We start from the raw sequence: 21,024 nt of genomic DNA, 5'->3' as shown, positions 1-21,024 counted from the left end.
AGAAATGTAAAATAAGGCTCCCACTGTGTCTCATAGGAAAAAAAACAAAGTATTTTTTGTGTGTTGTATCTAAGTAAACTTTGGACTTGCTACAAACAAAGCATTCAGACTGTTTTTTCAATGTCATTCTTCAGACATGCCTCCCACTATCTTTCGAATCTGGCTACTGAGAAAAGTGTCACATAATATTTCCTGCATTCTTACAACAATGTGTTGTGTTTTTGTTGCCAACGGCTAAAGTTTGGCAAAACAAATAAATAAATCAATAAAATCCAAATGCAGTGGCTTTCACATTTTCAGGGACGCTCATGAAAAGTGTTATTATTTTTATTTATTTATTTATTTATTTATTTTCTTTTCTTTTGAAAATCAAACACCTCACTTAAAGGGGGAGCAGATGTTCTTGAATTGAACAACAGTGTCATGGTCATTTTGCAGTTTATTACTGTGATATAGTTGCTGCGTAACTACCACGGTCTTATTACAGCAAGGGGAGTCCCAGTCCGTTTCATACCAGCATTCAGTTCTGTAAAATTAAATCCATATATTAGGCTTCTGCTACCGCAACGGTGTATTCCAATTTATCGATGGCATAAATGGGCAGTAAAAGTTCATAATATGACTCAATTTTTTGAGTTTATTGTTTGCTCTTTAACATTTTGAACGCTAAACGATATAAAGGTGAGAGTGTTTTAGCACCTTCTCGCTCCTTAGGGGTGGAACCCAAACCATGGATGAGTCTGGAGCTGTCCACGGTACCACAAACGACTTGGGCAAATAAAACATAGGATATCAAAAACAGGAAGGCAGTATTATTTCGTCGACGTTGAACTTAATCAATTTAATGCCCTATAGTTAAAAATGAATAAATAAAACGAGTTACCCTATTGCATAAGTAGTTTATAGGCGTTTTCAGGAATCAAAACACGTGCGCTGTTGGTGCACTGTCCCCTAACGCTTGCCGTAGGAAAAACGGAAAATCTGTTTACATGATGGAAGCCAGTTAGCCCCGGCGCGCTAGCCTTTATCGGCTTTTATTATGATGGGAAAAAACTCGGTTCACGTCTACAGTTTGTCTATTGACGATGTAGGGTGCGGGAGGAATGTGGCTGAATAATGGGTAACGTTTTTGGGAGAAAGAGTCGTCCTTCTCGCGTAACGGAGCAAGACAAAGCCATTTTGGTGAGGAGACGAAGCAGCGTCTGCTGTCAGATTAGTCCCGTTACCTTAGCTCACAGTTAGCGGAAGTTAGCTTGCTATATGCGCTCCACCGTTGCCACTATTTAGCTTGGATAATGTTGTTGTTGTTGTTGTTGGGTTTTTTTTTCGGGTCACATAAAATTCAGCTTGTAGCAGAAGCCGAGTCTTTGATTTTTTTTTTTTTTTTTTTTTTTTTTTTTTTTTTGCTCTGTTAATAATATGCAAAACAGGTTTCTATGAATTGTATTTCTTATTACCTTCTGAACATATCCTGATTTTGTGTTCTTTCCTGTTCAGCAATTGAAGCAGCAGAGAGATAAGCTGAAGCAGTACCAGAAGAGAATCACCCTGCAGTTGGAGAAAGAAAAGCTGCTGGCAAAGCAGTTGCTCAAAGATGGACGGAAGGAGTAAGCAATAACAAAGCAGACATTTACAATTGGGTTAATTAGCAGATGGTCGTGTCTAATGTCAAACCAACAATAACATAATAATAATAATAATAATAATAATAATAATAATAATAATAATAATAATAATAATCCTTCTTGGATTTTTCACAAAACCTGCTAATTAATTTAAATTAATTTAAATGAATTTTTCTCTATATTAATTCAACTGAAAGAACAAATTGTCATCTATGTTTTTTTTAATGTAATTTCAGGAAAGCTTTGCTGCTCCTCAAGAAGAAACGATACCAGGATCAGCTGCTAGACAGGACTGAAAATCAGATCTCAAATATTGAGCGCATGGTGAGCTTTGTTATATTGCACATATTGTTCGATGTCTCTTTTCTCAAAGCGTAAGGCACATTTTCTAGTAATGTTAACATTGAATAAATCAAATTACTTTTTCTCTTCAATATATAAGTTGGAGCTTTATTTTAACTTTAATTTAATTTAATTTGAAAAATGATGAAAATTTGGTGTAGCTTGATTTACTTATTTTTTGTCATTTCATCATACACTGTATGTTTTGCCCTCTGAAAATGTTTGCAAATGAGATAGATTTTTTTTTCTTGCCTGACGTTCTAACCACCCTGCTAATATCTGCCAACAGGTTCAAGATATTGAGTTCATGCAAATTGAGATGCAAGTCATCGAGGGCCTCAAAGTTGGCAACGAGTGCTTGAAGAGCATGCATGAGGTAAACACGCTTTCATGTTTGTTTGTTTTCCTCGTCTCCAAGAATAAGAGTGTCCCATTTAGGCAGCAATAATTCCTCAGTGGCTCTCTATGCATGTGAGTGTACACTTAAACAGTGTCAAAGTTCCGGTTGATAAGCACTCTCTCTTTAATATGATCCGTGTGTGGGGATGAAACAGCAGGGAAAGCTTGTGGTTTGTGTTAGCGTGGCGGGTACACATTGTTTGAAGATTAAAGGATTAAGAAGCAAAGCCTTGACTGCAGCGGTGTGACGGCTGCACGTCCTTGGCTACAGCGTGCGGATCTCACTCCTGGAGTCTGGAAATCTCAAAGCCTGCCAAGAGATGTGCAAAACACTTTCCATCCTAAACTCCTTCCCTCTGTAATGCAATGCAATGCTCTCTTTCTCCTGCTTTTTTTTTTTTTTTGCATTGACAGATCATGTCAATTGAAGATGTGGAGAGAATTCTGGATGAGACCCAGGAGTCTATAGAATATCAAAGGGTAAAATTCTTCATTTTTATACTGTCTCAGATTAATATGCAGCAAAAATGTAAATTTACCTTATAAAGATTTATGAAGGACAAATATACATATTTGTTTCACTGTATATAAAAGTAATGTTTTGTTTATAAATGTTAGCATCACTTTTTTCAATCCCACATTTCTTTGACAATTGATTAAAATGAAATTTGTGATGGTTCAGTTGGCTCAGATTTTACTTAGACAAATAAAGCAACAATGTGATAAATACAATAATTATTAAATCCTACGTAATATCGAATCATTGGAAAAGGTAATGCAGCAAATTAACATCACAAAGCTTCCTGCTAACGTCTTCTTCTGTTCCTTTCCTGTAGCAAATCGACGAGATGCTGGCTGGTGCTCTGTCAGAGGAGGACGAGGACGCGGTCCTAGCCGAGCTGGAAGCTATCACTCAGGTGGGCTGCAAGCTTAACCTTTACAAATGCCGAGGCTGCATATTCAACACTCCTTTTCATGTATCTGCACTATTAGGCTTGTTGGAACAACTGGCTCCTGCCACTAGACACCCAGTGGCTTCGGTGGAAACGCATACATTAAATTTTGAGGAGATTTTCAGGCTACTAAGATATGTAACACTAAGCCAGCTTTAATTGGGTCACAACCAGCTAGATGATAACGCTATATGAACCAATTATCCAAATTACAGTGGAAAAACATAAAACGTCAAGAAGCTACATGTGTTAAATGTTATATTTAAGAGAACTGTCCTGAAAACCCCTGCAGATCTTTCTTGTTTTGTCATTTAACCATCATTCAACTCAAACAAGGCACATTACTATCCTTTACGCTTGAGCACAGACACAAATTACAGTCCAGATGTATCCCTAAAAGACAGCAGTTTCTTCAGCACTCGGTGATTCATCACTGTTTTATGATTTAAACAGTGACAATTTTACTATATATGACTTTTTCTGTTCTGATTCCTGATATTGGAAAAGAAATTGCAAATTTTATTATACTTAGCTTGCCAGTTTTTTTTTTTTTAACCTTTTTCTTCCAGTCAGAGCTGTTTCTAACATTGATCTTATTCAAAACAGGGAGAAGATTTAGCACTTCCAGATGTCCCAGAGGAGCCTGTACCAGAAGTCCCAGAGGCAGCAAAAACCGAATCAGGTAAATTATTTTTCTCTTTCAAATGATAAACCATTCTTTACACCTGATGCATTTTTCATATTTTGTTTTACTTTCTTTTCCAGAGAGGAAAGAAGCAAAGGGCAAGGCAGACAGAGAGATGCTTGCAGCCTGAGAGACACAATTTGTTCCGTGTCAGTATTTCATCGCTAATGTTGGTCCTTGAAGACGAGACCCCGACACCAGAGCTCTGTCAGACCTACAGGATGAGCACTGTGTGTGTGTGAATGTCTCACTGCCCCGTTGACATTTCAACATGAAGAAAAGTGAAATATTCTAGCGCTCTTTGACTGACTTTATGTACAAAATTAAAAAAAAAACTGACACATTTTTAAATGTTTTATAGTGGAATTACATTTTCTTCTGTCTCATTATCCAAGTAACCTATAAGAAGAATGTGGTGACTGCAGAGCCACCAAATCTCGTTCGGACTTAGCACGCATGATTCTGTTTTCACCAGAGGGCGGCGCTGTTTGCCAAGGCAAGATTTGCTGTGCGCAACCACGCTGAAAACAGGTGTTGACTGTGGTCATTTCCATCCTAGCAGCGGTGAGTGCTGCACTTGGCAGGAAGTAAAGAGCTCATGTTTTTGCTATGTGGGAGATGTTTGGACAGGCGGGCCAATGTGCTATTTACAATCCGGCACTAAGTGAGCACTTGGACTGCAATTAGCATGTACAATGAAGCCGTAACAAATCATCCTCGGTGAGAAAAACATCATCTATGGTGTTACTGAAAAGTATGACTCGCACACAGATTTACCCAGTGCAGCTGGCTGGATCAAATTTAAAAGCCGTATATCGGTTCAAACCATTATTATTTGTCATGGATTCCATTGAAGCATCTTGGCTAATTATCCAAGGTGGCTACACATCACCACAATACAACATGCTTACAGCCTCCTTGTAAACTATTTTGTTGGTCTCAGAGCATGGAACAAACATTGAGGACTAGGGCCTCTAAGTTGGAAGAGGCGTGCTATGCCCTCTCTGACTTCATCAAAGGTTGATTTATAAAACTTTTTTTGCACACTTCCCTAAAAAAAAAAAAAAAAAAAGGTGCATGAGTAAGCATGAAAATGGTGGAGTGGCTGATCTGGGGAGTTCGCTGACACCCTGAAGACAGAATGGGACCCTTTAATAGTCACAACTCTACTAAACATTAATTTTTCATATGACAGCAGAGGTGAGCTTCGAGGCTTACGTGGCAAATAACTAAACCATGCGTGTCATGACGTTCCGCAACCTTGAACCAATGCAAAGTGTGATTATTTAAGATTACAATTTGTACAAACAGGCCCACAGTGTAGAGTCACGGCTTTCACATGTTGGATGTTTGAGTTTCACTCTTTGAATTTTTTTTTTTTTTTTGAATTTGACTAAGTCTGCATCTATCAGTTTAGTTAATGTCTTGCTAGAACAGCACGCCAAACAGAGCAGTTTCTCTCATCTGCATTAGTGGAACAAGGGACTTTACATTTTCTGTGTAGGTGCGAAGCAACAACAGTTTGTTTTTAATTTCTTCTATATTAGACAATAGTACCCCCCCCTTCTGCAAAACAACTGCAACAGTATTTGAAGACATTGTCCACATCATTGGACAAATTATAATCATTTTGAACTCAAGCTGCCCTCCTTTCGCAGCCCCATTTTAAACTGAAGCTTAACTCGTTTTAATCGCGTTAGTTGCATTCAATTTAACTAATGAAATCTCGAGGTTTCATAAGTGAACGCGTTTCGGCGGTAGCCAGAGATTCCGAGCCGTGGCGCAGTCCGTGAAGGCAGCAGCGGGCTGTCAGCTGTGCAGAGGGAAGGTGTGTTTAGTTGAAGGGAGGCTTCGGGAGCGGAGCATCGTGTCTCTCTCGCAGTGGCTCCTCACCTCGCCCCATTGTTCCACACTTCCAACTTTATTATTCCCCCCCCCGCCCCCCTCTGCCTCACCCCGGTTTTATTTTCGTCCCCTCCGTGCGGATTCACACTTTACGCGAGGGGGGGAAGAAAAAAAAATCATTTTATTTATTTATAAATATATTTTTTTAAGAGTCGTTTATGGTCCTGGCTGAAGACTCCACGATGTCTCGCACCGACGAGGTTAACCGCTTGACGGAAAACGTCTACAAGGTAAGAACTAATATAACTCCGGAGGAAAGTTTCGCGGCTTCACTTGACGGTGGGATTTGGATGTGACACGGTCGCGCTTTAATACCACAGTCTTTCACACATTGTGTTTTATTGGCCGAAACGAATTTAGACTCTGATGTCGGATCCCCCCCCCACTCCTACTAAGCCAGGGGCGCAGCTGCGTGTGAACGGAGTTAATTCGCCGCGCTACAGTTTATTTTGCGCAATACCTGGTTTAAAGGGGCAACACCTCTCTCAGGTGACCCACCCTGGGAGACGCACTGCTGACCGCCTCGGCTGTATTTCCGCCTTGACGGCTCTGGAAATCAGCCCCGGGGGTTTGTCCACTGCGCCTGTTTTGCGCCGTGGTGGTATAAAATGTACGGATCTGCCGCCGAGAGTCAGCCAGCTTCTCTCTCTCTCTCTCTCTCTCTCTCTCTCTCTCTCTCTCTCTCTCTCGCTCTCTCTCTCTGCGCCGCGGAGGAGACATTCCAGAAGTGAGTGTTTGACGGGCAGAGAAGGCTGGGCTTATCTGTTGGAACAAGTAAACATTTGCCCCACGGGGATTTCAACATTCAAACCTGTTCTGCATAAACCAAGCAAATGGAAGGGAGACCTTTTGCATAGAAAGTGTTGGCCAACGCTGTTACAATAGATTGAGATAAAGGAAATATGCAACGTCATACTTTTTTGGTTTCGTTTACGTGTTGTTTTTTCCCCCCATGATAAAAATCAATTTTGTTTGTTTCTCCGCCCCCTCAAGCTGTCAGTCTTGGGTTAATATCGAACGCAATGATCCACGGCTGGTGAAAAGCCCACCTGGCTCCCACTGATTGATTAAAAGAGGTTGCTGATTAACTTTTCTCCTCACACAGTTATCCATCACACCCTTGTCTTTGGTGTGATCTCGGTCGGCCCTGGGCTTTGGTTTCACCCAAAGGAATGTTCATCAGCGCTCCACCCGAGGGCCTCATCGTCGAGGCGTCGGCCGCTCTCGTTATTTACCTCTGCGGCGCTAGCCCACTTTTAGCTTTTTATTTCCCCCCTCTGAACAGAAGGCCCCGGAAAAAATACATTCGGGGCGAGCTGTGTTCCGTTCTCCTCCTGCAGGGAGTTGACATCCAATGGGAAAGGAGGTCAGATGAGATGAGGCTGATTGGTGCCTCTTTTTTAGAGGTGGCAGGGGAAGCAAAAAAAGCGCTCGGCCGGCTATTTCTGTGCTCCGCTGGCCACAAAAAGCTTATGGCCGATCTCTCCCGATAGACGACTTAAGGCTGCTCTTTGCGTTCAAGCCCGTTAATGTAGGTTAATCAACGGAGACAAGTCACAGTCTGGATGGTGACTCTTTTTTTTTTTAAAGGTTGTGTTTAGTTTGTTGAGCTCATCCGAGCCGAGAGAAGCTGGAGAGGTGTCCCTGGGGTGGATGCACCCCGTCAGAGTCCTGACAGCCTCAAACGCTGATGGGCAGCCAAGTGGACACAGGACTCTGTATTTTTTGCCCACCGGGGATGTGACCCGATGACAGAAGTCAGGAGGGTCACACACACACACACTGTTGTCTCCAGTCGCTGCTTGTTTTGCTGCTCGGCAACGCAAAAGTCGCATTTTTTGGTTTGGTTTAAAGGCCCAATCGTTGAGTTTGAATCTGTATTTTTCATCATGGGCTCTGATTGGACGTTTTTTTTTTAAAAAAGATTATTTATTTAAAAAAGAAAATGCTCAATAGCTTTCCAGCAATTTTTAGCCATCTGTTTACAGCCTGCTGTCAGAAGAAATTCTCAGTTTTTGCCTCCAGTTTGAACTCCTGCTGCTGCTTTGTGGGACCTACCACATGTTTGGAAGAAGGTGAGATTTCAGTGAGGTTCTGGACACTTTTTCCAGATTAGTGGCTGGTACACTGTGTATGAGTAACAAAAAGTGTGTTACTCATACACAGTGTACCTGCTGCACTCTGAGCCGAACTTCAGCTTGCCGCAATGTGGTGTCTGTAGAGTTGTATCGGAGCACTTTTGCAAGTATGAGTAGAAGTAGATGTGCTTGGTCTTGGTATTGGAGCCCCTTGTGACATCACAAAGTCCTGATGTCTGTCTGTATGTATGTATATGCATGACCTCTCTTTATTACTGTGAGGCAAGGCTGTTGCAAAAGATTGGGAATTCTGTACAACACGGCCCCTTTAATATTTCAAGTGACTGGTTTGAATTGACCCTCTGGCAACTGTGTGTCTTTTTAAAGTTGAAAGGGCATTTTTAACACGGGGGAACGGAGGCTAATCAGCACGGGCCGGCTTGTGAAATCTGCTGCAATTAGTTAGAATGCAAAATGACACGTTGCCCCAGTCTGGAGCGCAGGACTTGTCAGCTGTAATTTCATGGGCTTGTTCGCCGCAATCGGGTTAGAACCGCAAGACTTGCAAGCTGCAAGGCCCGTTGCATAAGCGCAGAAATGACAAAGAGAAAGATGCAAGGAGACACACGGCAGCGACTGAAGAGGCCCAGAGGTTTCACCGTGTCATTCTTCTTCTTCTTCTGACTCGCAGCGTGACCCCGACGCAGTGATGGGACACTGTTTAGTCTGAGAGGGTTGCCTCACCTCCTGACTTTCTTTCTTTCTTGTCTAACGCTTGCCAATAGTGGAAATTAAGCTTTGAGTGCATAGGGCGTAACAGTAAAGTGATAATTGGTAATTATTGCGGGCATAGCTCTTGATTAGAAGCACTGATGGAGATCCAGATCCTGCCGCTGGGCTGCCTACTGGGTCGCTGTATGTCATGTGATCAGTTAATTATTTTCTATTAGACAGATGAATTTGGCTCTTTTGTCAGAGCAGGTCACCTCCGAGGGTGGTGGTGGTGGTGGTGGTGGAGGTGGGGGTTGGGTGGTGAACTTGGCATCCAGCACCACAGTAGCAGCCTGCCTGCCTGTTGCTCCCAACCAAAACGGAAGGAAAAAAGGAAAGAAATTGAAACGAACAGACGGTTTGCGCTGCTTTTAACGCAGCCTGATATTTTCCTCTGAGAGGTTCAATAAAAAAAACACACACACACACACTCGGTCGCTGCAAAGTCACTGCAGCCGGGCAGATACTGAGTAATCACCGGGAGGAGGAGTGGTGATGGAGGAGGGGGGGGGGGGGCCTAACCGCGCTGCCGTGACTCATGTTGGCCCAGCTGAGTGAGTATGTGTGTGTGTTTGAATATGGCAGGGCCCTGAGCCACAGATTGGACACCGGCACATTTTTTTTCGGCTTTTCATCAGGACGAGGGCCGCGCCTTCGTGAAAGCTTCAATTTTGGTGGCGATCGTGGGTTGACTCAGCTCGAGTCCTCGCAGAGCAGATCGGGCGGCCCCATCCAGACGCTCGAGAACAACATCTGTGTGTTTTTCCTTGGCCACCTGGCCCCTCCCCCTCCCCCCCCCGACCGTCTGTGACCCCGAGGCCAAGCCTCTTTAAAGGTGAAGATCTGTTAGTCTGTGCACTGGCCTGATTGCCGGCCAAGCGACCAATCGGATCAATCAAAGCGAGGCTGCGTTCCGAATGAGGCGGTGGGTTAAATCGGGCAGCCACTTCTTCTTCTACTACTACTTCTTCTTCTTTTTCTTCTTCTTCTATTTACTCGCCGGTGATATTTGCTCCGGTAGAAGTTTACCTGCTTGTAGGAACACAACCCTGGTGTTTACTCTGGAGCTTTGTCAGGTGTGTGTGTGTGTGTGTGTGTGTGTGTGTGTGTGTGTGTGTGTGTGTGTGTGTGTGTGTGTGTGTGTGTGTGTGTGTGTGTGTGTGTGTGTGTGTGTGTGTGTGTGTGTGTGTGTGTGTGGCTCTCGAACACACCTTGGCAGGTGAAGCAGTAGAAGGGTGTGTCCCCGTCCCTGCCAGCCCTCAGGACTAAACACTCATTTCCCAGGCAGCACCACTCCCTGATCGTCAACACAGTCACAGGCCAGCGGCCGGGCCCGTCGTTCTCTTCGGCTCGTCAACTGGATCACGCTGCTACTCTTTTTTTTTTGAGGATGTCATGATGTCATCATCTTTGTATCGCTGGATTATCATTATTATTGTTATATCAGGAAGTGGAAACCACAAATAAATAAATACAACCCCTAGAAAGTGAGTTTGGCATTTCAAAAAACAAAAAACAAAAACATAAGAAGCAGCAGCAGCAGCAGCAAAAAAAAAAAGAAAAAAAGTGATGTTACGTAACCTGATTCGTTCTCGGTTGCAATATTGTCGTGACATTCCCTGCTCTGCGGCGAGCGATATTCTCTGATAGCGCCGCGAGGACTCGGGCTCCACCACCACAGCCTCATGTGGGAGATCTGAACAGGTGGTCTCTTAGCAACAACGCGCCATTATTCTTATGTGTTTCTGTCATATCGCTGCGAAAGACTCGGCAGAAAGGCTGCTGACGGCCTCTTTTTAGGCGTAGGGGGGAGTGCTCCAATATCGGCCCATTAGAGTCGGGGGGGGGTGGGGGGTGGCCTCCACCTACTGTGCGTGCAGAGCCTCCAATTACTTTATTTACCTCCTGTCCTTCATTTTTTCCCATCTTTTTTTGATACGGAATAAGGCATCGCTTGCCTTTCATGCAGACGCACTTTAATGGATTCTCAACATGACTTCAGCTCCTGGACATCTGCAGACAGAATATAGTGTTTCAACAAGTTTATGCCTGCAGGAGCTTGGGGACAGTCGGGATGGGGGAGGGTGGAAGGGTGGGCCTTGTAAAAAATAAATAAATAAATAAATAAAAAAGATAAAAAATTGCATTATACACTGCAGCTATTGTAACATCCAGTGGCTGTGCAGCAGCAGCAGATTTGTTCTCTGCGTCTTTGACTGCGGAGGGAGAGAGAGAGAGAGGGAGAGAGAGAGAGAGAGAGAGAGAGAGAGGAAGGACTGCCGATTGCTCCACACGCCCACCTACTCTGCACGTCCGGGGGCGGACGGTTTACAGACATTCTTCCCTTTCTCTTTTTTTACTCGCCGCGGCTCTTTCAAGGACGGAGAGCGAAGATGCTGCTGCTCCTCACGGCACCATGGCTCCGTTGTTGCCGGAGAAAAAAATATGACTGATTTGTCACATCAAGTGCCTGACACACAAGCTTCTTCTTCTCCTTCTTCCTCTTCTCCTCCTTCTTCTTCTTCTTCTTCTTCTTCCTCTTCTCCTTCTTCCTCTTCTCCTTCTTCTTCTTCTCCTTCTTCTTCTCTTTCTTCTCCTTCTTCTTCAGCGCGAGAAGACTTTGGAGTGGGGGTGGATGAGAGGGGAGGAGATGGGCGGTGGGGAAATATATGGAGACGTTCCACATCCTCGTTGAAGCACTCCCTAATTACTGTGGAGGATGAAGCTGTAATTACACAGACTGAGGGAGACACACACACAGAGGCAGAACACATTTTTTTTTCTTTTTTTTTTATTCAGTTCATGCTCCAAAAGTGGACAATGGACCCACATTTATGGGTCAGGAGCCTCAGTTAACATGCCTGTGGTGGTGACATTTTATTCCCGTGCGTCTCTGTCGCCGCTACTTTTAGCAGGATGGACGCCGCAGTTCCCCCCCCCCCCCACGGCCAGTCCAGACATCCAGTATTTTCGGAGTTGAATGGGTTTTTTTTTTTTGCATTTGAACGCGTCTTTTTTTTTTTCCTCCTGCAGGGACAGATGGCTTCATATCGTGCAAAAAGCACAAAATGCCAATTTGAAATGCATTTTTGCCTCTGAGTTGCTTTTAATGCACCGAGAAAATATTTTAGAACTCAATTTTTTTTCTCCTCTTCCTTTTTTTCGCTCCATGCGTGCGCGCCGCTTTTGCATCAGACCTCCTCCTGCCTCCTACGTGTTGCAAACAAACCGAGGCTGCACGAGATTTTTTTTTCCTTTTTTTTTTATATCTGGGTGTATTTGCTAAAGCATGAGACAAGCCGCCCGGCTCTTGCTATTTCGGACTGTGTCGAAATGCGCTGCAGCAGCGGAGAGAAGGGGTCACAAACACGAGCATGCACGCACGCACACACACACACACACACACACACACACTTCCAAGCACATCCATAACTCATGAACACCCCATCCTAAAAGCTTTTGCAAGTGCGGCGCTAGTCAAAGTCCTCCACTGTACTGTGAGGTGACCCAGACTGAGGTGAACTTCCTGCTACTCACCTCCACCCACCTTTTCGGCCCCCCCCCACCCCCCGTTGTTTTCTTGTTTCACGGTCATTCGTAGGGGGGAGAAAGAGACTCTGTCATCTCTTTATTACATTCCGGCTCTCTCAGCCCCTGCTCGCCGCTTGATCAGGGGATTTCAGGGCCGCGTGTTTCTTTTCCTCGGCTAAAATGAACAGGATTTTTTTTCTTTTCTGTTCTTTTTTTTTTGCTGGTCAAAGAAGTAAAGCTCGCAAATAAGTCTGGGTCTTAGTTGCTGTGGAAACCGGCGCCAGAGTTGTGCTAGGTGTGTGTGTGTGTATGTGAGTGTGTGTGGGTAGGAGAGAGAGGAGGGGTCACATTGGCTTCACTTGACAAAAAAAAAAAGCAAACAATGGCGGTAAACAGTCGTTCCCCCCTGGCCAGCCAATGATTTGCTGTGCTGCGGTGGGTCCGTGCCGCGGGGACGCTGCAGTTTTCCAGGTGAGGCCGCGGCCTCTGTGTTTGCAGGGCTGGAGGGCGTTCAGAGCTTAACCTGGGTTACCAGGGTGATCCGGGTGATCTGGGTGGGCCCCGGCAAGATTGTTCAAAGCCCCAGCCACACCACCCTGAGGACGGACAGGCCGCTTCCTCTCCCCCTCTGGCTGTGTTGTGCCTCCAATCAAGAGTTTATGACTCGAGTTTTATGTTTATGATGCCGCTCACAGAATATCAAAACGACTCTGATCGTTACGCCGGCATGTCAGCTGTTGAGGATGTGATTTTCTCTTTGCTTTTGTCATTCGCAAGTGGATGAACAAAGGTAGCAGCTCTTGCATAACAACGAACGCCGCGCGAACGGCTGAGTCATGTGACTGACACGTCAGCGCGTCCGACTAAATCAAGCAACAACAAAAAAAAGACAAACCCAAAACGACCTCAGATTTACGTGCAACCTGTGACGCACAAACCTCTGCGAAAATCTTCAACGTGCGAATCGGTGCATTGAAACACCTGCAGTTGGTCCTGTTTTTCTTCGGCACGATGTTGTTTTAGTCGTCAAAAACAACAGCAACGCCGAAAAACGTCCTGTTATCATAAGAATTAGCTTGCGGTGTAAATACTGGTACCGGTCCTCCCAATAAAAAGGAGCATTGATGCCCGAAGCGTCGCTGTTTGCTACCACCTAGAAATCACTCCGTGTGTGTGTGTGTGTGTGTGTGTGTGTGTGTGTGTGTGTGTGTGTGTGTGTGTGTGTGTGTGTGTGTGTGTGTGTGTGTGTGTGTGTGTGTGTGTGTGTGTGTGTGTGTGTGTCCTGAGGACAGTGTTTTTCAGCCCAGTGAAACAATGCGACTGCGGTTCCTCTCCTCAAACTTTGCAGCTCTGCGTCGGCTGCAGACGCCTTAAAGTTTTCTCTCCCTCCCCGCCAGTGCGCCGCGAGTTGGCGAAAGGCGAGAGACATTCACGTGGCGTTCTTGAGGCAACTGCTTTCAAGATGTGCCGCTTTCATCCACGCACTTTTAAGGAGTTGGCCAAGCGCCCTTCATGTCTGCTCCAGCTTGTTTTTATTTCTCAAATTCTATGGACTCGACACCGGCGTGTGTGGCCCCTCGCACTGATTCACAAAATGCAACAATTTTGTTGCCTTGCGATTAAGTATGGAAGTAGGGAAAACAGGGAGAAGTGGTGATGTCGGATGACTGGTGAGCGTGATAGAATGAAGTTTGCATTCTTCTGCTGTAATGGGATTTGGATGGAATGCAGCGTCTCACAAGTGTCTTTCTCTCCGAAATGGCGGGCTTGCCTGACATTATTAGCTGCGTTTGCGTTACCCCTAGAACTGCGCGAAACCTAATGAATAAAAAAAAATAAAAAAACTGGTAATGGAAACACCTAAACTTTGAAGAAAAAAGAAAATGTTTTGATGCTCTCATGAGTTGGTTTCTCAGACCTATTGATATAGAGGTGTATCGCAAAAGTGTCATGGAAATGCAACTATTGATGACCATGTCGGTTATGGAAGGTCAGAAATGGTAAAGTCATATCATTTGTATGCAAGTGGATATGAAGTGACATTTTCAGGTTCTATAGATCTATCTATGTCTATCTATATTAAATTAGATAATTCTAGGTAAGGACGACAGAAAACAATTGAAAGCTACTGAACTGGTGGTTTTTATTATTACATTTGTTTGGAACTGAAGCAAACCGATGGAAAAACATGGTATTTATCAACCTGCAGTAAAACAATCAATTCAATTGTTGGGAGTTTTTCCTTTGCAAAATGATCCAAAGCGGCTAGCAAAGCACAAAAGTGCCACTGTTGTATCTTTCCAGTGAGCCACTCGTCCTTCATAGAACCCAAAAAAATGTTTCTTGATGCTTCTCAAATGTCCTGCAACATTCTCCTCGAGGAAAAGAAAAGAAAAACTAGTAGAGTCCAGGTGTTAAAGAGGTCCTGCTGGGGTGTCCTCCTTGTCCGCCGCCAGTCGCCAGAGTGTAAACTGCCACCCGTCGTCCAGCTCAGTCGCTGCAACAGCCTGCCGCTTCTCTGCATTTCTCCCTGATTACATCATTAGGCGCCACTGTCACCGGCGAGTGTCACCGCAAGACACCTACTCAGGCTCCTCGCAAGCAAAGTAATTGGCTGCTTCATTGCTCATCTGATTCGGCCGCCTCAGGGCGGAGGGCCCCTCGGCTGTGTAGGAGCGGAAGTGCGGAGGAAGTCGGAGAACAGAGTGAGAAGCGATGGAGGATGTTGCCGCCTGATTGCACAGCAGATTTTCTTTTTTTCTACTGGAACTTTGACATCACACTGTTTTTTTTCTGTGTGAGCCGGAAACAGAAGGAGCTAATAATTATCCTCTCGCTGTGACTCGACGACCCGTCTCACGTGCCCGACCCCAGTTTGAGTGGCTGAAGGTTGCAGGTTTGATTGGAGCTTGAGGACGAATCACTTGCAGTAACCATCTGCTGGCGGCTCCGACGGCTGCCGAACGGATTCATTTCATGGGAGACATTCCGCTGCCCTCCTTTTAATTGTCCGCTTTAATTTTTGGCCCCGTGGGCGGCGCTAATGAATTTCTATAATGTTTCGGCCGGGCTGGCGGCGGCGCGGCTGGCCCTGTCAGTCTCAGGAAAGGAAGTAATTATACCTCAGCTGTCCTTGTTTATCACGCCCACAATTGAAAGACAACGCGGATGGAATTTCTGAATGGGAAGAGCTGACAGATCCTCTTCAATTTCCAGGATCTCTGACTCTGGATCTCTGCCTTCTTCCATCACGTCGCACAACTTCCAGCACCTCCTGGCCCAATTTCCCAATTAGCCGCCACAATTAGGGTAACAATGTAGTACAAGAGGACTGGGATGACGGATTTAGCAGCATCGGGAAGCGACGGAGACAGAAACTACCTCTGCAGAACCTTAATTGCCACGTCCCCGTCACCTGCAGCTCTGCACCCCTCTTCTTGTGATACCTATGACAGATGTTAAAGTAGTTTTGGTTGTGTTTTCTGATAAGAGGTGACCCTGCGCTGGCCTGCACATGCCATGCCATTGCAAAATAACAGGCACTTTATGTCATCGTGAAGCGTGGGCGGGCGCAGCACAATGGAGAACAACGCGGGAAAATGACTGTTGAGTCATTTTGTTTGTCAGCGGTGCTGAGGAGCGGTTGCACCGGGGCAATTGGGGGGGGGGGGGTAGGTCATGATCCGTGTTGCCTTTCTGTGCCCGTGCATGTGCAACCTGTCCATGAAGGCCAGACCAGTCTAAGAAACAAACTGCTGACCAAGTATTGAGCTGTATAACTCAGAACTGTCTCAACGCTTCACATCAAACCAATCAAGATGGAAGAAGCTATCTTGATTGGCTAGCTAGCTCATCTCTTCTTGTCTCTTGGGTACCATATTTATAGTCTTTGAACCCACAACCTACAAGTCTCAGGGCGGACACTCTACCACTAGACCACTGGGCTGGTCTGATGGTTAAAGACTGAGATTCCAAAGACACCAAGGGAAGAAGAGGAAGAAGGCCAAGAGGGTCCTGGGCAGGCGACCAAAGCTGTAGTCCCATTACTACGCCAGCTGGGGGCGCTGTGTCTGTGTCAGGGCTTGTCATTTTTCCTGTTACCAGTCGGTCAATGTATTATTAATTAAAAGAGAAAGTTCTCTGTAAGGTAAAACAAAGACGTAGTGCAGCTTTAACGAGGACGGTTTCTGCTGCGGTCGGCGTCTCTGGAGTTGACTCCAGTTTAACCTTTACCTGCGTGCAGCCAGCAGCACTCAGGGAGCGACTTCCATCAATCTCCCGCAGAAACGCTGGCATTTGGCTGCCAGTTTTGGCGTCGGAAAAAGAATAATGCCCCCACCCCCCCCATCCCCTCCACACCCTCCACCCCCTCCCAACCCTCTGGCCTCGTCAGTGGGAGGGTACTGCAACCGTTTCTGTACTGTTCAGGCCTTTTTGCGCGGTTATGCAATGCCTGCCTCCCACCACTTCGAGACACCGCCACTCTTTTCATGACAAAGCCTCGCGTTGATGCGGATGAACACGGCACGCAGGGGGAAACGCGCCTCTCTGCTTTGAGCATGGCGGAGCCCCCCCCACCCCCCACCCATTCATGAGACACGGTTTACATTTGAACGGCGGAGAAACATTAATAATAAACATTTCCCTCCGCGCCATCCTGGGGGACCTGTTAGTCTTTTTAAGTTTCCCGAGGCACAGTCAGACTGGGGGTTGCCTTTTCATGTGTCTGTCTGTGTGTGTGTGTGCATATGTGTGTGTATAAAGACGGGATTCTCCCCCAATTATGGTTCCATCCTTCCTCTGCAGCAGATCTGCGATGTGATTTTTCACGGCAGCTGAAGTCACATCATTGACTTGCGCTGCTGCTCTGTTACCGCCAGAATTAAGTGCATCAGAAAAAAAAAGAGGTCGACGCGAGGCTCCCCGCGAACTGCAATTAGCCAGCAAGTATCCGGGCTGCACAAGTGTTAATACGGCCGCTTTACTCCTGGCTTTATTTTTCATTAAGAAGAACTTGTTCTCTGGTCCAATCTCAGCTCAGCGCAAAAGCAAGTAGCTGCACGAGTCTTTATTGTATTAATTAAAAGTAGATATCACTGTTTTGGGGCTCTCGCTTTAGTGCCGCTGTTTCTCAGGCTCACGGTGGATTCGATGGGTTCGTCACGGTGGAGCTTGAGGCTCAAAGCGTTGGTAATAAAATGTCTTTGCTCTTAAAGTTAATGCGCAGGTGGTCAAAATTTTAACGTCGACTGACGTGTCCTTGTTATGACAGTTAGGCAATGAAATGCATGCTGCTTGCTGAAGTCACTGAATGAACCAATTGAAAAACCTACCAGTGAAAAGCTTGGACCACATACCAAATGTTTTTTTTTTTTTTTATCTTTACAACTTTCTACACTGCAGATACTGAAGACATCAAATATAGGAGCAAGATAAATGTAATTATGCAGCAAAGAAAAAACGTTTTACACTTTTGTTTCCTACATAATTCCATGTGTATTCATATGTAGTTTTGATGCCTTCAGTGAGAAACTGCAATGTCAGTAGTCATGAGAATTAAAGAAAAAAATTACTTTTTACTGGTAGCGTACAACCATCATTAATTATTTCGGTCTTGATATCAGCGCTAACCAGGACGTCTGTCAGGGTTCTCTGTTGGTCTGTGATCTGGGGAGTTCCCTGTTGTCTTACTTTATTCTTTTCGTTAGTCTTTAATCTCACAATCTTCCTCAGGCTATTTCAGGGCTCAGACGCGTCATCTTTGTCAGAACTTCTTCCCATGTACGGTTTTCCTCGTGACTCCTTGTTTCCAGTGTTCAGTTACTACAGTCGTTGTTGCCTTGCTCCTTGTAAGTCTCTTTACTTTAGTCTCCTGTGTCCGCTTCTGGGTTGCACCTCGGGACCCCACGTAACAATGTCCAAGTTAAAGGAACAGTTCACCAGAATGCCAGGCCACTGACTGACATACAGCAGAAACATGGTACAGTTAAACAATAAGCTGGTGCTAACAGCTGAGAATGTTTGACGCACTTGGCCGAACACAGTGATCCATGGACTTGTTTGTCCCGTGACAGTGTGTGTGTGCTTGCAGGGTCCTGCAGACGGGACCTCTGCTCTGCTTCCAACACAAACAGCCAGCGTGACGCCATCCTCGGCTCTGGCCAGCGTCACTCGACGCCTTTCGCACGCTAAGTAGACGTTTGCCTCACCGCTAATTTGCAAAACATCATATTTAACCTTAAACGCCGGCTTTGCTCTCGCGCCCTCATTGGGATTCTCCTCGGCAACAAGCGCAGGGCCGAGTTCAAAGATGTCGTCATCCGATGGGGAGATCCCGGGGCCTTCATTATTCCTCTGGCGGAGAGTCGCTGTTCTCCAAAACCCCTTTAATTATTTACATTATAAAGCGCAAAAGCAAATCGTATGGAAAACATCTGGTTTGTGGAGAGGAATGGGGACGAGTTGTGAGATAAACAGCTGTGTGTGTGTGTGTGTGTGTGTGTGTGTGTGTGTGTGTGTGTGTGTGTGTGTGTGTGTGTGTGTGTGTGTGTGTGTGTGTGTGTGTGTGCAACCGTCGGTGACTTTTCTCTTGTATTCCCTCATCGCGGCCTGGTTGACAGGAAAGCTGTCAGCAATATCGACTCGCCAGAAGCTAAAACGCCTTTCGTCGGTGATCCCACTTTATTTCAGAGCTGCTGGACGCTACGGGAGGCCGAAGCGCTCTACGTTTAACTTCCACCAGCTGTGAAAGAGAGACGAGAGCGACGGGCGGACGCAAAACCGGCGGCGTGCGGAAGCCGCCTACTTCTAGTTGCGGCGCAGCTCGATCCGCCCGAAGCGTTAACCCACAACGCCGATGAGCGCAAAATAAAAACTGCACGCAGCGGCGTCATGTCTAAATATTGAATCTCATAAATCCTTCAAAAGCGAAAAAAAAAAAAGGGCAGGAAGAGGAAGAACGGCGGGGGGAAAAACACTTAATTATGTCTGACGGCGACAAATCTGCGGGGGATGCGCAGATTTTTCTTTCTTTTTTTTTTTTTTTAAAAAGAAAAAAAGAAAGGGGGGGATTTCAGGTCGGTTAAAGCCTTCGTGGAATTCTTCTGCGGCAGCTCCGGTGTTGACTGTGGGTTATTAAGTGTTCTCCTCCTGCAGTATTGATGGCTTGTGTTTGGGACTGCCGCTGCTGCTGCTGCTGCTGCTGCTCCTCCCTCCGTCCCCCTGGCTCTTCCCAACTGGTTGACTGGGGAGCAGCTAATTGGTGGAAGCCCTGGAGGGGCAGCTGAGGAGGTGGAGGAAGACTAGCGAGAGGAGAGGATGGGGTTGAAGGAAATAATGGGCGGTGAGCAAGATGTCAGGCGTTTTCTCGGCGTTTTGCACCTCGACTCCGCCTGCTGCAGCAGCATCTGAGGCCGCGAGACGAAGTCTGTCGCCGCAGCGGCTTATTACCAGTCGGCGTCGTACCTGCGGCCGCCACGAGGCCGAGGGATGCCTCCGTGCAGCCTTGTCAGTGATCGTGTCATGGTGGCCTTTTATCCTGAAACCACAAGCTCCTCCTCCTCCACGGCCGCCAACATCGTCTTCATCAGCCACCGACTCGGACAGCGTCTCACTGCGGAAGGGCAGGGTGTGGGCGGAGGAGCGCATCCCCGTCCTCATTAATGTTCGAGACGGAAGCCGCGATGCTGGAGTGGGTTTTGTGTGCGTGTGTGAGAGAAAGAAGACAGGATCGTGTCGATGCCTTCAAATTCAGACTTGTTGTTCGGTCGAGCTCTTAATCTCTCAATCCTGAAAAACAATCCTTCAGAAATGAGTCTGGAGGTCCTGCATGTAGATAACGATAAATGTCTGAAGTGTCTAAAATCAAATGGAATTGAAAGAAAGCAATAAAGTGGGATCTCTGTTTGTAAAAATCCTGTCAACAAAATAATTACAGTGTGTGGACAGCTGGGGAAACCACTGCACGCACCCCCGCATGGTGCAGTGCAGCGTAAAAAAGGTGCAAAGAAAGCCTCGGAACAGGGAAAAAAAAAAAGGTCACTGGAATACAATGGAACGCTCGGAGATGTTGCAGATGTTGTGGTTTTGTTGTCGGTCTGTGTGTGCGTCAGCGGTGGGGAAGCGAAGTGGAGCGAAGCAGCACTCCGTCCTCGGCGGCCTTGACCTCGCTCTCGCGGCGATAAAGAGAAGCGGCCTCCTCCCAACCCCTCTCCTGTTTTTCTCTTTCAGACCATCATGGACCAGTTCAACCCCTGCTTACGGAACTTTGTTGCCATGGGGAAGACCTACGAGAAGGCCCTTGCCAGTAAGTCCTCTTTTATTTCACCCTCTCTCTCTCTCGCTCCCTCCCTCATTTATTTTCTCAGTGCTTCTCGCTGCAGGTTCAGGCACTCAGCCAAGGCTGCTCTCTCTCTCTCGCTCCCTCTCTGTATTTCACTATAGCTACCTATCTCCCTCCCCTTTTGTCTCAGCAAAGAAACAGGATGATATTTATCCTTTTTCGCCAAAGGGTCTTATCGTGCTGTGAACAGCCGCTGACGTGGATTGTAAACTGTTTGGGGGGCAGGGGGGGTGGGGGGTGGGGGGTGCATTGAGAGGGGCACAAAAGGCCTTTAATCTGATGCACTGGTGTGAGGAGTTCAGTGCACTAGTGTAGGCTGATATGCCTACTTTTTTTTCCTTCCTCCCCCCTCGAGTCACACCGTGTAGCACTCTTCTAAAGCCCCTCGACAGTA

General features: G+C 46.1%; 2 protein-coding genes across 7 annotated transcripts in view; both read left to right on the top strand.

Annotated features, from left to right (window-relative positions):
- Positions 1 to 21,024, top strand: part of LOC142887035 (BAR/IMD domain-containing adapter protein 2-like) — a 224,197-nt gene that overhangs the window by 163,486 nt on the left and 39,687 nt on the right. For 3 of the 6 annotated variants that reach the window (XM_076024359.1, XM_076024362.1, XM_076024361.1), the window contains exons 1-2: positions 5,833 to 6,139; positions 20,519 to 20,594. The exons of 1 other annotated variant lie outside the window; for it this stretch is intronic. In XM_076024359.1, coding sequence (XP_075880474.1) covers positions 6,068 to 6,139; positions 20,519 to 20,594 — 148 coding nt within the window. In that variant the 5' untranslated portion in view covers positions 5,833 to 6,067. Of the gene's footprint in view, positions 1 to 5,831; positions 6,140 to 20,518; positions 20,595 to 21,024 lie in introns of those variants that run through there. 2 more of the 6 variants (XM_076024360.1, XM_076024358.1) reach the window with 1 other exon arrangement.
- Positions 974 to 4,359, top strand: LOC142887037 (charged multivesicular body protein 6-like). Its single transcript, XM_076024364.1, has 8 exons — positions 974 to 1,182; positions 1,498 to 1,607; positions 1,862 to 1,949; positions 2,257 to 2,343; positions 2,781 to 2,846; positions 3,203 to 3,283; positions 3,926 to 4,001; positions 4,085 to 4,359. Exons 1-8 carry the CDS (start codon positions 1,117 to 1,119, stop codon positions 4,132 to 4,134), a joined length of 624 nt encoding a protein of 207 aa, XP_075880479.1. The 5' UTR covers positions 974 to 1,116; the 3' UTR covers positions 4,135 to 4,359.

Source organism: Nelusetta ayraudi, unplaced genomic scaffold (assembly GCF_046127955.1).
Source record: "Nelusetta ayraudi isolate G7.1 ecotype Tasmania unplaced genomic scaffold, CSIRO-AGI_Nayr_v1 ptg000016l, whole genome shotgun sequence".
NCBI classification, from domain to species: Eukaryota; Metazoa; Chordata; class Actinopteri; order Tetraodontiformes; family Monacanthidae; genus Nelusetta; species Nelusetta ayraudi.
This window is presented reverse-complemented; position numbering and strand designations above follow the sequence as displayed.

Bases quoted from the DNA above. Each gene is read 5' to 3' on its own strand.
- LOC142887037 (XM_076024364.1), top strand. From the start codon at position 1,117: ATGGGTAACGTTTTTGGGAGAAAGAGTCGTCCTTCTCGCGTAACGGAG. The intron at 1,950-2,256 runs GTGAGCTTTGTT...ATCTGCCAACAG, and splicing joins TCTCAAATATTGAGCGCATG to GTTCAAGATATTGAGTTCAT. The intron at 3,284-3,925 runs GTGGGCTGCAAG...TATTCAAAACAG, and splicing joins AGCTGGAAGCTATCACTCAG to GGAGAAGATTTAGCACTTCC.